This window comes from Triturus cristatus, chromosome 4_1 (genome assembly GCF_964204655.1).
Source record: "Triturus cristatus chromosome 4_1, aTriCri1.1, whole genome shotgun sequence".
NCBI lineage: Eukaryota > Metazoa > Chordata > Amphibia > Caudata > Salamandridae > Triturus > Triturus cristatus.
Window position 1 is genome coordinate 271,877,063 of NC_140585.1, and position 14,580 is coordinate 271,891,642.

The 14,580-nt window shown below is 51.5% G+C and overlaps 1 protein-coding gene across 1 annotated transcript; it reads left to right on the top strand.

The window, feature by feature from the left end:
• The first annotated feature begins 12,689 nt into the window (after positions 1–12,689).
• On the top strand, positions 12,690–14,229 carry LOC146854251 (endogenous retrovirus group PABLB member 1 Env polyprotein-like). The gene has a single exon (XM_085650534.1). It carries the CDS (start codon positions 12,691–12,693, stop codon positions 14,227–14,229), a length of 1,539 nt encoding a protein of 512 aa, XP_085506660.1. The 5' UTR covers position 12,690.
• The last annotated feature ends 351 nt before the right edge of the window (positions 14,230–14,580 follow it).

Consider the following 14,580-nt stretch of genomic DNA (forward strand, 5'->3'; position numbering starts at 1 on the left):
ATCTCTTGCCACCAAGATCTTCATCCTCACCGTGGGCCTGCATCTTTGGTGAGCTGCTCGAGGTTCTCCTGCGACTCCTGTGCATTCGGCCTGTGGGTCCACTTGAGGGTCTTCTTTGGCTTCAGTGGGCTCCCCTGCTTGCTCGGGCCTGCTCTGACTGTCCTGCATTTGGTGAGTCCCCTGGGCCTTGCTGGTCCCAACCCTGTACCTTCTTTGTTTACCTGCTGCTGCCGAGGCTTGTTGGTGTGCCCACCGGACACCGAACTCCAGGTTCTCAACTTCCAACGTGGTACAGCTTGTGAATGGCTCCTGGTCTTCCACAGCATCGCCTGGTCCTCACAGCCGCAGCCACAAATCACGTCAACTCTCTTGCATCTTCAGTCATCGATGGTCTTTAGTCTTCCGTGGCTTCTGGTCTCTCCAGAGTGGCACAGACTCTGTCCCCTCTGCTTGCAGGTACTTCTCTTAAAGAATCCATCCTTGGATTCCACCGGACTCTCACTTTCTTCGCCAGCGGAATCTTAGGGCCTACTTTATGGTCTACGGTGGTTTCAGACGTCACTAAGCATCTATTCACCCGTCTTCCCCGGTGTAGGTATCCTGGTTCCTGGGGTATCCACGGATGGGGAAACTTCCCAACCTTCCATCTTCCACTGGGTTTCTTCAGGGACCACTGGAAATGGTCCTTTTCCTTCAAAACAGCAACCATGACTTCCCCATTTACTTGCATTGAGTACCGGCTGTGTTTCCACTCTGCACACAGCTTCTATGGGGTTTCTTGGGTCGCCAGCTCTTCTGAGTCAAGTCTCGACCTCATAACAGTTTGCATTCCACTTCTTTAGTATATGGTTTGGTCTCCCACTGGAGACCACTGGGTATTGGTGCTTACTTACCTGTTTCCTTTTGAAATATTGTGTGTATTATGTTGATATGTCCGGGTAGGAGATATTCAAATTTGTTAGTGAGTGTGTATAATAAAAACAACTATTTGTAAAACTACACTGTCTGTTTCTTCTTCATTTAACCTAGACTACATGATTAGTTCTGGTAGAACAAGCTGCTTAACACTCCTTCTGGATTAAGTTTAAAGGCTGCTCTCCACAGCTATCACTTAGAGAGCTTTTTATGGTTGTCTAAGAGCACTAAAATCATCATAAGAGTTGTCTGGACTAGTACAGGGCGCTTTACTTGAATAATGGTGCAATATATCCTAAGGCAGCCTCCTACAGGTTGGTTTCATAGTGAGTGATGTTTACCACTACTCTATGGGGTTGTACTATACTTGGATGCATCCTGGCCCTTATCCTACATAGGTACAGGTGGATGAGACATTTTGCTTCATTGGGTGCACCTTATACTAAGCCAGCCTTCTACACCAAGTGATATCAACAAATGAAAAGTCATATACACCACCGCTGATCCACCAATTTAAAAAGCTGTTTTTTTTATGAAGTGCACTCAAATGAGGTACACTATTTAGAAAGTCCTGATGACCTTTAATGGCTTACAAATTAATAATACCAAATTCTCTCTTTGGGCTAGTGTGGGAGAGCAGTTTAGGCTTATCAGAGGGTAGTGTTAAGCTCTTATTGTGCACACTGAGTCAATAAATCAGACACATACTCAAGTAGAAACTCGAGACCAATTTAGAAAAATAGCACAGATTTATATCTACATTTTGACGCCAAGATTATCGGAATCAGATAAGCACTTTAGATGTTATCAATTTTTACAGTAATAATAGCAGAAAATGACCGCTGTTAGATTTGAAGCATGAGCCTCAAACGCGATAATGTTATCCTATGAGAAAAACATTCACTGCATAGGTACATTGTATTGTAATTGTATTGTGATTGATTTGATCTGCTTCCTTTGGTTTTATCGTCTTTCCTTTCCCTCTTGTACTTTTACTGTGCCCTTTTGCCTTCTGTTTCCCTCGCCGTTCCTCCCTCCAGTTTTTTCCGCCGCTGCGTACCCTACGGCCCGCCCCCCCGCTCACCCTCCCGCTGTAATTGTACTTAGATTTTTTTTATCTGCTTCCTTTGATTTTATCGTCTTTCCTTTCCCTCTTGTACTTTTACTGTAGCCGCCACCCCGCTCGCCCATTCGTCTGCTCCCACCCACCTCCCAGCTGATCCTCCCTCCCACCTCCCCTTCTTATGGCGGCCGCTGTGTGGCCGCGCCTAAGGCAAGCCCGTCTGCGCCCGTACGCACCTGGACCGTGCCCAGCGCCAGAACCCCTGGCCCCCGCGAACGCCACAACGCCCGTCTCCACAACGATGCCAGCACCCTCCACGCACTCAACACCGGACGATCACACACCTGCTTCCTGGCCGCCCCGAAGCGCACCTAAGGACCCTTTTCCTGCCGGAACTGCAGCTTCACCAGCCTCCGAGCCACCAAACCACCCACCGAGAAAGGACACAACCACCTCAGATGCATTCTACTCAACACCCGATCCGCCAGGAAACACTCCATCGAACTCTGACACCTACTCGACTCCACCTCCCCAGACGTCGCCTTCCTGACGGAGACCTGGTTGAACCCCTCCTCGGCACGCGACATCGCCATAGCCATCCCTGACGGCTACAAGAGCACCCGCAGGGACCGCACCAACGGAACAGGAGGAGGAATCGCCATCGTCCACAGGAACACCCTCAGAGTCTCGACCAGCACCAACGACACCCTCAGCACCGCCAAACACCTGCACTTCCAGATCCACACTGATCCCAACACCACCCTCAGAGGAACCCTTATCTACAGACCCCCCGAACCACGGCCACAGTTCATCGCCAACTTCGTCAGCACGCACGCCCTCACCTCCACAGGCTACATCCTCCTCAGGGACTTGAACTTCCACCTCGAGAACAACAACAACACCAACTCCACCACCTTGATTGACAACCTCGCCAACCTCGGACTCAGACAGCTCGTCACAAAACCCACCCACTTGGCTGATCACACGCTTGACCCCATCTTCTCCGCAAGCTCCCACGTCTCCTTCAGCCACACCACCGAACACCACTGGACCGACCATCGCTGCATCCACTTCACCTTCCGGAAATGCAAAACGCACCACCGCACTCAACAGATCTCTCGCGGATGCTTGAGCAAAGTCACCGAAGACCAGCTAAACACCTCCCTCGCCCGAAGCCCACCCGTCGACCTCACCGACCCCGACACCGCCGCCCGAAACCTTAAACAGTGGATCAACGACTGCGCCAACACCCTCGCCCCGCTCAAGAAACCCTCCAACAGACACACCAACAAGAAAGCCAGTTGGTTCACCACGGACCTCCAGGCATCCAAGCAAACCTGCTGAAAACTAGAGAAGAAATGGCACAGCGAACAGACGCCGGGCAGCTATGCAGCCCACAAGAACACCATCCGCAGACACCATCACCTCATCAGATCCGCCAAAAGGGCCTCCTTCAAAGACCGCCTAGACAACAACACACAACAGCAAAGAGCTCTTCAACATCGTGAAGGAGCTCCCAACCCCAGCTCCAACACCAATGACATCCCACCTTCACAAGACCTATGCGACACCCTCGCCAGCCTCTTCCATTGCAAGATTGCAGACATCCACGACAGCTTCAACACCCTGACCACCCCAACAATCACCGAGACCTTCAACCTCACAGCCACCACCCCCACATATCCCCTGCTCACCTGGACTGACATAAACAACAACGACACCATCAAAATCATGAACACCATCCACTCCGGCTCTCCATCAGACCCATGCCCACACAACATCTTCAACAAAGCCAGCTCCAACATTGCACCCCTTCACCTTCAAGACCGCAACCTTCCTGGAAAACTGGAGGCACTCCAACATCAACGCCTTACTCAAAAAACCCAAGGTAGATCCCAAGGACCTGAAGAACTTCTGACCCATCTCCCTGCTCCCGTTCCCAGTGAAGGTCATCGAGAAGACCATCAACAGACAACTGACCCGCTACCTCGAGGAGAACAGCATCCTGGATCGGTCCCAGTCCGGGTTCCGCAGCAACCACAGCACCAAAACTGCCCTCATCGCTGCCACTGATGACATCAGGATCCTACTGGACAATGGCGAAACTGTGGCCCTCATCCTCTTGGACCTGTCAGCTGCCTTCGACACCGTCTGCCACCGCACCCTACGCACACGCCTCCACAACGCTGGGATCCATGACAAAGCACTGGACTGGATCACCTCCTTCCTCGCCGGCAGAACCCAGAGCGTCCGCCTCCCCCCCTTCCGATCCGAAGCCACCGAGATCATCTGCGGCATACCCCAAGGATCATCCCTCAGCCCGACATTGTTCAATATCTACATGGCACCACTCGCTCACGTCGCCAGACTGCACAAACCTCAACATCATCTCCAATGCCGACAACACCCAGTTGATCCTCTACCTCACCAAGGACCCCGTCACCGCCAAAACCAACCTTCACGAAGGAATGAAAGCTGTCGCCGAGTGGATGAAGATCAGCTGCCTGAAGCTGAACTCAGACAAGGCGGAAGTCCTCATACTCGGCTCCAGTCCCTCAGCGTGGGACGACTCCTGGTGGCCGACCGCACTGGGAGCAGCACCTACACCCACCGACCACGCACGCAACTTAGGGTTCATCCTCAACTCAACACTCTCATGACCAAGCAAGTCAACGCTGTCTCGTCCTCCTGCTTCAACACCCTCCGCATGCTCCGAAAGATCTACAGGTGGATCCCCACCGAAACAAGAAGAACTGTCACACATGCCATCGTCAGCAGCAGGCTAGACTACGGCAACGCCCTCTATGCAGGAGCCTCGGCCAAACTCCTGAAACGACTACAAAGCATACAGAACGCCTCCGCACGCTTGATCCTCGACATCCCTAGCCGCAGCCACATCACACCCCACCTAAAAGACCTGCACTGGCTTCCCGTCAACAAGAGGATCACCTTCAAGCTCCTCACCCACACACACAAGACACTCCACAACACCGGACCGACATACCTCAACAGACAACTCACCTTCTACACCCCGAACTGCCAGCTCCGCTCTGCCAACCTCACCCTTGCCACCGTCCCCCGCATCCGAAGAGCGAACACTGGCGGCAGATCATTCTCCCACCTCGCCACCAAAACCTGGAACACCCTCCCCATCCTTCTACGGCAGACCCAGGACCTGTCGAAATTTAATTCGTAACTGAACATTATCTGCGCCATCTTGCCTCTTCCCCAGCACCGCACGCAAAAACACACGGCAGCCATTTTAGGCACCATGGCCTCTCTCCCTGCTCATTGCCGATCGCCAGCGCGTCCCTCTGGCGCTGCGAACATCCCCCCACGCGCTGACCACCCCCGCTCTCTCATGCACGGGCCATAAAACCTCTCCTCCTGCGCGACTCTGCCTTGGAACCACATCCCGTGCCTGACCAACACCTCCCTTCATCCCTTACATGGTCACACACCCTTTTAATAACCCCCTTCCTCTGTGCTCGATTGTCTGAGCCGATCCCAGGCCATCACCTAGCCCTGCGGATGCAGTTTATTGCTCCCACTGTAAGGAATCACCCCTCTTCAAAGGAGTTACAGTTGATCAAGGCCCCCACCCCATGAGACCCGACCAGTCGCACACATTCCGGGAATCGGCGGGATGTCCAGCTGTGTGATAAGCCATCTCCTACTGTGGGTGGGGTGGGGACTTCTACTGTAGCTATGTGTGGGAGCGGGCCTGAGGCGGGAACTCCGAGGATGTCCTTTCATGTATCAAAGCAATCTCAGGAATGTGCCATGTATAATAAACCTGTAATAAAGTAATAAAATTGTGTATAAGAGACCAGGTCTCAGAGACGCAGAGAGAGCACCTCGAAACGATACCTTGCTGTCCGATCTGACGTGTTCTGCTCCGTCGGAATAAAACCTTTGTTTCCTGCCTTCCAGTCTCCAGCGCCTGCCTCATTGTTTGATAATTATCGAATGGTATGAGAGGCGATTACCGCCGGGCAATACTTAAAGGTTATCGACTGAAACTGCCCACCTTTTTACAATTGGCGACCCAAACGTGGGGCCCATCAGCTACACGTGGATCCAGCGGGAGAGGTCCTGACGACAGAGTGAACGACTGCAACGATCGGGAAGAGCTCCTGCCCGATAGACCCTCGTCTGGCAGCCGATCATCCGAGCTTCACTGGTTCCGAGCAGACCTCTCTCGAGTGATCTACGGTCCTGACTGGGAACCATCAGGAGTGCCGCGGCAATAACGGAGAGTAGAGGACGATCGGGCGCTGGAAGCGGAAGACGAGAAACTGTCCATGCGGTCCGGGTAAGGTCGTGTAACACGACGAATTGCGAAACGATTGTTTGATTGATTGAAAATACTAGTATTGCTTATTTGGTTATTCTTTGAGATATTCGCTGCCTGCAAACGGGGAAGAGTAGAAATACTCCCTCTTCCTTTGCAGATAGTGAGGGGTAGGTAACGCGGACCTTTGTCCCCCTTTGTAATCTGTCGTGCCTATTTATCTCCCCACTGATTGATTGGCCGAACATTGATTGTTTGAAGAATAGTTCTTTTTGAGATATTCTCTGTTTGCAAATAACGTAGAATAGAAATATTCTGTCTAGTCTTTGCAAGTAGTGAAGGATAGGTAGTGCGGACCTTTGTCCACCCTTTGTAATCTGTCATGCCTATCTTCTCCCCACTGATTGGTAGTTGGTTCAGCCCGGACCGCTTATTAGAGATGAACCATCCAGCTCCACTGGAAGGCACCCCTAATAAGGACATGTTCACTAAATATGGACTAGTCGCCGTAGTCTATAGCAAACTATGGCATAAATATACAAAGAAGGACCCCGAAAGTCAGTGGCCACTGATAGGATCCTTTGATGATCGTAAAATAGAAATGCTAGAAACAGCTCTTCGCAGTAATAAAACAACGCCCACCATGCTTGATAGTATCGGCATGTGGCGCAAAGAAGCAGCACAACGGAAAAAGAGAGAAGAAGTGAAAGCAGAAAAAGAGTTACGAAAAGCAGCTCACCTTGCCGCTGGAAAGTTAGAAGAAGAAATAAAAGAGAGAGAGGGAGCTAAACTAAAACAAGAGTCTGAAACATCAGGCCAGTGCCCTGTTAGGACCCCCTCTACGCTCTACCCTGAGTTACCTTCCAAACATCGAGCGAACGATGATTTGCTATTAGGCCCCCCAATTATCTACATGCCCCCTCCATACGCTCCCTCCCAACCTTTAGTACAGCACCCACCATCCCCGAACGCAAGCGAGAGTAGTGCCAGGGCCTCGGTCCTCACGGCCTCCGCGCCGGCCGAACCCCTTGTACTGAACACAACGTTAGCGGTAACATTAGATGACCCTGAGACTAGAAAGAAGGATTCCACCAGAATGAATCGGCTGACCAAAGGTGAACAAGCCGGAATCGATAAGGTAGTGAGAACATTAGTAGAACGGAAGGAAAGTGAGGAATATGTGACGGATATGTACAATTCATATGCCGATAGCCACAGACGACACTTTGTCGTGCGGTTTTGTTACCACACCCTAAATGCCTATGAGGATAGATACCAGGATAAGGGTCCTGAGAGCTTAGCGACTTTGTATAGAAAAGTTGACATTGGTGATGAGGGCGAGGGCGATGTGACGGACCTCTTCACGCGTACGCTTGAAGTCTTCCGCCACCTCAAAGAACAAAGACAGAAAGCCAAAACAGAAACCCCCGTAGCGACTGAGCCCCAGGCAGAAAAAACTGATACCATGATGCCCATCAAGGAAGCCGCTCCCTACTGGGTCCCCCCACGAGGTCAGGGAACACACGATGACATCAACCACCAAGATGCGAAGGGGAGGGTTGTGTATAACTGGGTCTATCAGCCATGGGACCGACAAGACATCCTGACTTTCAGAAAGTCCTTACACGATTTGAGAAAGAACCCGACTGCCTTTTACACTGAACTAGGCACAGCCTTAGGTTCAACAATAATGACCCTAGCGGACATCGATTTGTTTTTCTGGTTATGTCTGCCAGCTGATGTGTGGAAGCAAATCCGGAGAGTCGACCACTTTGAGCCGTTCGGATATACCTGGGTACAACTCGATGCCATAGATAAACAGCGAGACCCTGGACAGAAACCCTTAAAGGCCATATTAGAACTCCCAGACAAGATTGTCCAGAAATTAAAGACCCTGATCCCAGAAAAGAAGGTAGACTGGTCGATAGTAACGGCTTGCCGCCTGAAACCCCAGGAAGACGTATCGGAATACTTCTCACGATTCGAGACAGTGTTTTCCGATTATAGTGGCCAGGACATGACCACTCCAACCGGACATCACCTTTTTGTCCAGAATTATGTTAAGGGTCTGTCGCAGGAAGTCTCTCAGAAACTACAGACTAGTGAGAGTAGTTGGGCGGCCTCCAAACCCGCGGCTATCCTTCAGATGGCCCAGTACTACGAACACCAAAAGAACGAGAACGATAGGGCGTCCGAGAGAAAGAAAAAGGACCTGAAGGAAAGAGTAATGATCGCACAGTTGCAAGGGGTGACAATAGGAAGGGAACCTTCCAAGGGAAATTATCAACCGACTGCTCCTAGAAAACTACCCCCTAGAGACCATACACCCGCACCCTATGCTGGACGTAAGGACTTAGATGAGAATCAGTGTGCGTTCTGCAAGGGATTCGGACATTGAAAATCTCAGTGCCCGGTCCTTCTGGAAATGAACAAAAATAGAGAAGCAAGAGACGTAGCGAATGGCCCCAGAAATAGAGGACAGGGACGAGGGTACACGAATGACACCAACAACGACAGGCCAGGTAGACCGAACACATTTGACCATCCCCGACAGAACCAGTACCAACAGTCTGACTACGAGAACACCCATGACTTTGCATAGGACCGCCAGGGGCAAGGGAGGGATCCAGTCGAGCTCTGTGTTGACCAGCAAAGTCCTTATGTCACCGCTAAGGTCCTGGGCACGAAGTCTCCATTTTTGGTAGATACTAGGGCGACACGTAGTGCGTTATCTAAACGACTGATTCCAAGGGCACCCTTGTCTGGCTCACATGTAACATCAATAGGTTTTGATGGAACACCCTCCACTAATCCCTTGTCCACACCGATCTCCTTTGATTTGGAAAATAACACCACTGACACGACATTTCTGCTCTCCTCCAACACCCCCGACGCCATTATGGGTCTTGACTTGCTAAAACATTTCCGAGCTACCATTAGGTGTTCCCCAGACGGAGTTCGAGTCATACTGTATGATAACCCAAATCTGTTTGGGCCTTGTCTCACACGATGTATGTTCTCCATGACCGATGCTGACTTGTCCCTACTCAACACTTTACCCTCGTACCTATGGGCCAAAACTGACTCAGACGTAGGACGCATGATGATCGACCCTGTACATATAACTGTTCGACAGGACGCAGTGCTCCCAAAACTTCCACAGTATCGGATATCGCCCGAGGGTGAGAAGGCATTGGTAAAGATTATCCAGTCCCTAGTCGATGCAGGAGTGGTAGAAGAAGTAGTTAGTAATGTTTGTAACAGCCCTATCCAACCCATTGTAAAGAAACAAGGCGAGGGAGATGAGAAAGCGTACCGCTTCATCATTGGCCTACGAGAGGTTAACAAAGTGGTTGTGCCTCAGTATCCCGTAGTCTCAGATATCACCACCATTCTGACCCTGATTCCGTCCACTGCCACCACCTTTTCTGTTATCGATCTCAAGAACGCATTCTTCTCCATCCCCATCCACCCAGACAGCCGCTACCTCTTTGGCTTCACCTTAAGAGCCCGTTCGTACAGATTTTGTAGAGCACCCCAAGGCTACACTGAAAGTCCCAGCATCTATAGCCAGGCCCTCAAGAGACAGCTGGACGCTGTCCAGCTACCGGATGGAGTGGTGTTAATACAGTACGTCGATGATATTCTTTTGGCGGCCGACACCACTCCGCTTGCAGTCACAGCCACCATCCAACTCCTCCACTTCCTCGCGGAGAACGGTCACAAGGTCTCCAGGAAGAAGTTGCAATTCTGCCAACCCCAAGTGACATACCTAGGCCACCTCCTGTCCGAAGACGGGAGGAAGCTTACGCCTGACCGAATTCAGACCATTCTGGAAACCCCTGTTCCCAAAACTCAGAAGCAAGTTCGCTCTCTGGTAGGCCTCACCTCCTTCTGTCGACAGTGGTTGCCAAACTTCAGCCTTATCGTAAAACCTCTGCTTTCCCTGCTGGCTAAAGATGTCCCCGTCCCACTCCCCTGGACCCCCGAATGCCAATCCTTCTTCAAAGAATTGCGAGATGCCCTTTGCTCAGCACCAGTCCTAGGAACCCCAGACTACACTAAGCCTTTCTCCCTCTTCACCCACGAAAGGGAGGGATGTGCGTTGTCTGTTCTAACTCAATCCATAGGCCCCAAGCAACGCCCTTGTGCCTACTTCTCCGCCACTCTTGACCCCGTAGCCAGAGCTTTGCCTGCCTGCCTTCGAGCAGTAGCCGCCGCTGCTGTCTCTACCCGACAAAGTGAGGGGATCGTACTTTCAAACTCCCTCACAGTGTTAGTACCCCATGCGGTTGACACCCTCCTGAACCAGACTAAGACTCAACACCTGACTAGCGCACGACTGACTGCTTACGAACTGACTCTGCTTGCACCCCACATCACACTGAAACGATGTACCACTCTGAACTCTGTTACCTCTCCCTGACACTGATCCCAATGTGTCCCCTATACATGACTGTGTGACCCTCACGGACGAACAGACTAGGAGTAGGGTTGACCTCCGAGACACTGCCTTCCCAGACCCTGACGGAGAGCTATGGGTAGACGGCTCTTGCATCAAGCTCCCCGACGGCACCACCTCAGCTGCCTATGCAGTCACCACGGCCCGAACGGTAATTGAGACAGCCTGCATCACACAGCGATCCGCACAGGCGGCAGAACTGATTGCTCTCACACGAGCGTGCATTCTAGCAGCAGGGACGACCGCAAACATTTACACAGACAGCCAGTATGCCTTCGGGGTGGTTCATCATTTTGGGCTCTTGTGGAAGGAGAGGGGATTCCTGACTTCTCATGGCACACCCATCCTGCATGGAGATCTAGTCTCCGCTCTGACCGAAGCAGTCCTCCTCCCCAAACGGCTAGCTGTGATCAAATGCCAGGCACACAAAAGGGTGACGGACATTATTGGACAGGGAAATGCGCTGGCTGACATCACTGCCCGAACCACAGCCGAGAATAGGACGACGACACGCATGTACGTGACTAGGTCACAAGCTGAAAAATGGAAGGATGCTAGGGAAACCATTAGGGACATCCAATTGGCCAGCTCACCACACAAATTGACTGAATGGGCACGGGTGGGATTGAAAGACGATGAAGGCTGCTGGCGGACTAAAGACACGAACAAATGGTTGCTACCCGACTCATCCATGATTCCCATACTGACCATGGCACACTCCCCCGCACACATAGGATCTGCCCCCATGATCGAACTCATCTCCAAAGTTTGGCACAATGACAGGATCCCAGACTCAGCTAAACGCCTGGTTCAACAATGTCTAATATGTCTGCAACACAACCCTGGGAAAGGAACTGTTGTACCCCGGGGAGGGTTTGGGGTCCCTGACCATCCTTTGAAGTCCTTCAAATGGACTACATCCAATTAGAAAGGTGCCAAAGCCTGAAATACGTGCTTGTTGTTGTGTGTGCATTTAGCAAGTGGGTGGAGGCCTATCCAACCCGCCACAACACTGCCATGACTACCGCAAAGGTACTACTGAAGAAATTCTTCCCTCGTTACGGCCTTTGTCGAATTTTGTGGAGCGACAACGGCCCCCACTTCGTAGCCGAAGTTATCCAACTCATCTTGAAGGGGTTGGGTGTAAAGCAAAAGTTTCATGCGGTCTTCCACCCCCAATCTGCAGGCTTGGTTGAGCGACACAATGCCACACTGAAGCTCAAACTAGCAAAAATAGTAGCCACCACGGGACTGAAATGGCCAGACGCTCTCCCACTGGCATTGCTATCAATGCGTTCCACCCCTACCAAACACCACTTAACCCCCTACGAGGTCGTCTTCGGCCGACCCATGAACCTCTGGACTGCACCGAAACCGACATTCATTCACGACGTCCCGGACGTCCTCATGTCTGACTATTTGTATAATTTGACTAAAACGCTGTCTGTTATCCACCAACAGGTGCTGCAGGCCATCCCCGATGCTTCCAGGGGCCCCGGACACGACATCCAACCCGGTGATTTCGTCCTAGTGCGAAATTTCCAGCGTGCAAAGAGTCTGGAGCCCCGGTGGACGGGCCCCTGGCAAGTCTTGATCACCACCCGAACAGCTCTTCGAGTGGAGGGGAAGCGTAACTGGCTGCATGCACATCACTGCAAGAAGATATCCTCGACTCTGACGACAACTGAAAACGTCACCACCCAAGAGGAGCTCCTGGACAAAGACCGACCATCCCTGAGCGGTTACCCTGATACAGAGACACTTGAATTGGCAAAATTTCCTGATCCCACTGTGCCATCCAAAGAAGGGTATAATCTGCGTCGAAAGGAGGGAATTTCGGCTAAGCAGACCACTGACTAAGTTAAATCTCAGAGCGGTAGCCTAAACACAACAAAGGCCTCCAGGAGAGAAGCTAAACGAAGTCTGTGGTTCTGCCCGCTACCGAGTCCTTTGAAGATGATGGAAGCGCCTGATACGAAGATGATGGAAGCAGTCGGACGTCCGAAGATCCACTACAAAGACCCAAAGACTGACAAAATTCACAGCTCAAAGACTATTGCACTTTTCATCGCCCTTCTCTTTTGCCTCCTCCTCATGGCCACCTTCTGGATTGTGGAAGAGAGCGCACCCGCTCATAAGACATTGCTAACCACTGCTCAGCCTACCACCATGAAAGAACACCATCTGATCTCACTTTCACCTCAACTCCGAGAAAGGCGTAAGGAGTTCTGGAATAACTCTTTTGTGCAGTTGCTACACCAACACAATCTTGCCGCTAATGCCACGAATTGCTGGATCTGTGGATTGCTACCACATGCCACTGGACACTCTATCCCTTTCATCCCTTCGCCTTTCTCTGTCCATGGTTCCTGCCTCGCTTGGTTGATCCTCTTACAAGAGAGTTACAAGGATAATGCCACTTCCAGCAAAACTGTGTCACACTTCTATCATGGGTTCTGGCTGAACAAAACAGGAAGAACTTCTGCTCCCTTTTGCCCTCTGACATCAAACGCCTCTTTTCATATGGACATCCCTGCCAAAGAACGAGTTGAAATGCAGGTGTTCAACAATCCAGCCAGACCCACCTTCTCTTACCTCCGGAAACGAACAGCCGCCACCCTGACAGTGGCCCTGTCTGTCGTCAACGTCTCAGGCCTTGTATGCATCGAAGGCCTGGGAACGCAGTTGGTGGGCCACAGTTCCTGCCACATCACCCGAACATTAGACTCAGTTGATCCACCCTCTTTTGTTACCTCCCCAAACATGTACTTCGTCTGTGGTACTAAGGCCTACACCTGGCTTCCAAAAGGCTGGGGGGGCACCTGTTACATCGCTTTTATCCTTCCTCCGACGTATGTGGCTCCAGCAAACCACCACCGGCAGAAGCGTGCAAGGGACATTGAGCAAGCCGACTCCACCGGAGCACAGTTCCTGGATGCAGTAAAGGGACTTGTTCCACTTTGCGGTCCGATGGCGAACAGCCGTGCCATCCGACACTTGACCCAGGCAGTTGAGACAACAATGAACATTACAGCTGGCATCCTCATCAACAACACCGCCGAGCTTCAGGCCGTCCGCCTGGTGGCTCTTCAGAACCGCCTCGTTCTAGATGTGGTTCTGGCTGACCGTGGAGGAGCATGCCGCATCATTGGATCCAGCTGTTGTACCTACGTACCGGATAACTCACCCTCAGTCTACAAAGCAATTGAACACCTCCACAGACTTTCCTCAGAGGTTCATCAGGAACAAGAAGGATGGTCGCTTGGGAGCTGGTTCTGGGACACTATGAAAAACTGGGGGTGGAGGTTGTTTACGTTTATCCTAATACCAATCGTGATACTATGTGGATGCTGCCAGGGTATTCAGTGCTTGCCACCTCTGTGTTCACTTTTTGCAAACTGTATCTGCCCTAAGACTCTGGACTTTGAAGCCGAACGTATGAAAGCTCTGTATGAGGTAGAAATACGTAATATTATGGGGATAGATCCGAACTAACAAGCTGGCGAGATATGTTAAAAGGGAGGACTGTCGAAATTTAATTAGTAACTGAACATTATCTGCGCCATCTTGCCTCTTCCCCAGCACCGCATGCAAAAACACACGGCAGCCATTTTAGGCACCATGGCCTCTCTCCCTGCTCATTGCCGATCGCCAGCGCGTCCCTCTGGCGCTGCGAACATCCCCCCACGCGCTGACCACCCCCACTCTCTCATGCACGGGCCATAAAACCTTTCCTCCTGCGCGACTCTGCCTTGGAACCCCATCCCGTGCCTGACCAACACCTCCCTTCATCCCTTACATGGTCACACACCCTTTTGATAACCCCCTTCCTCTGTGCTCGATTGT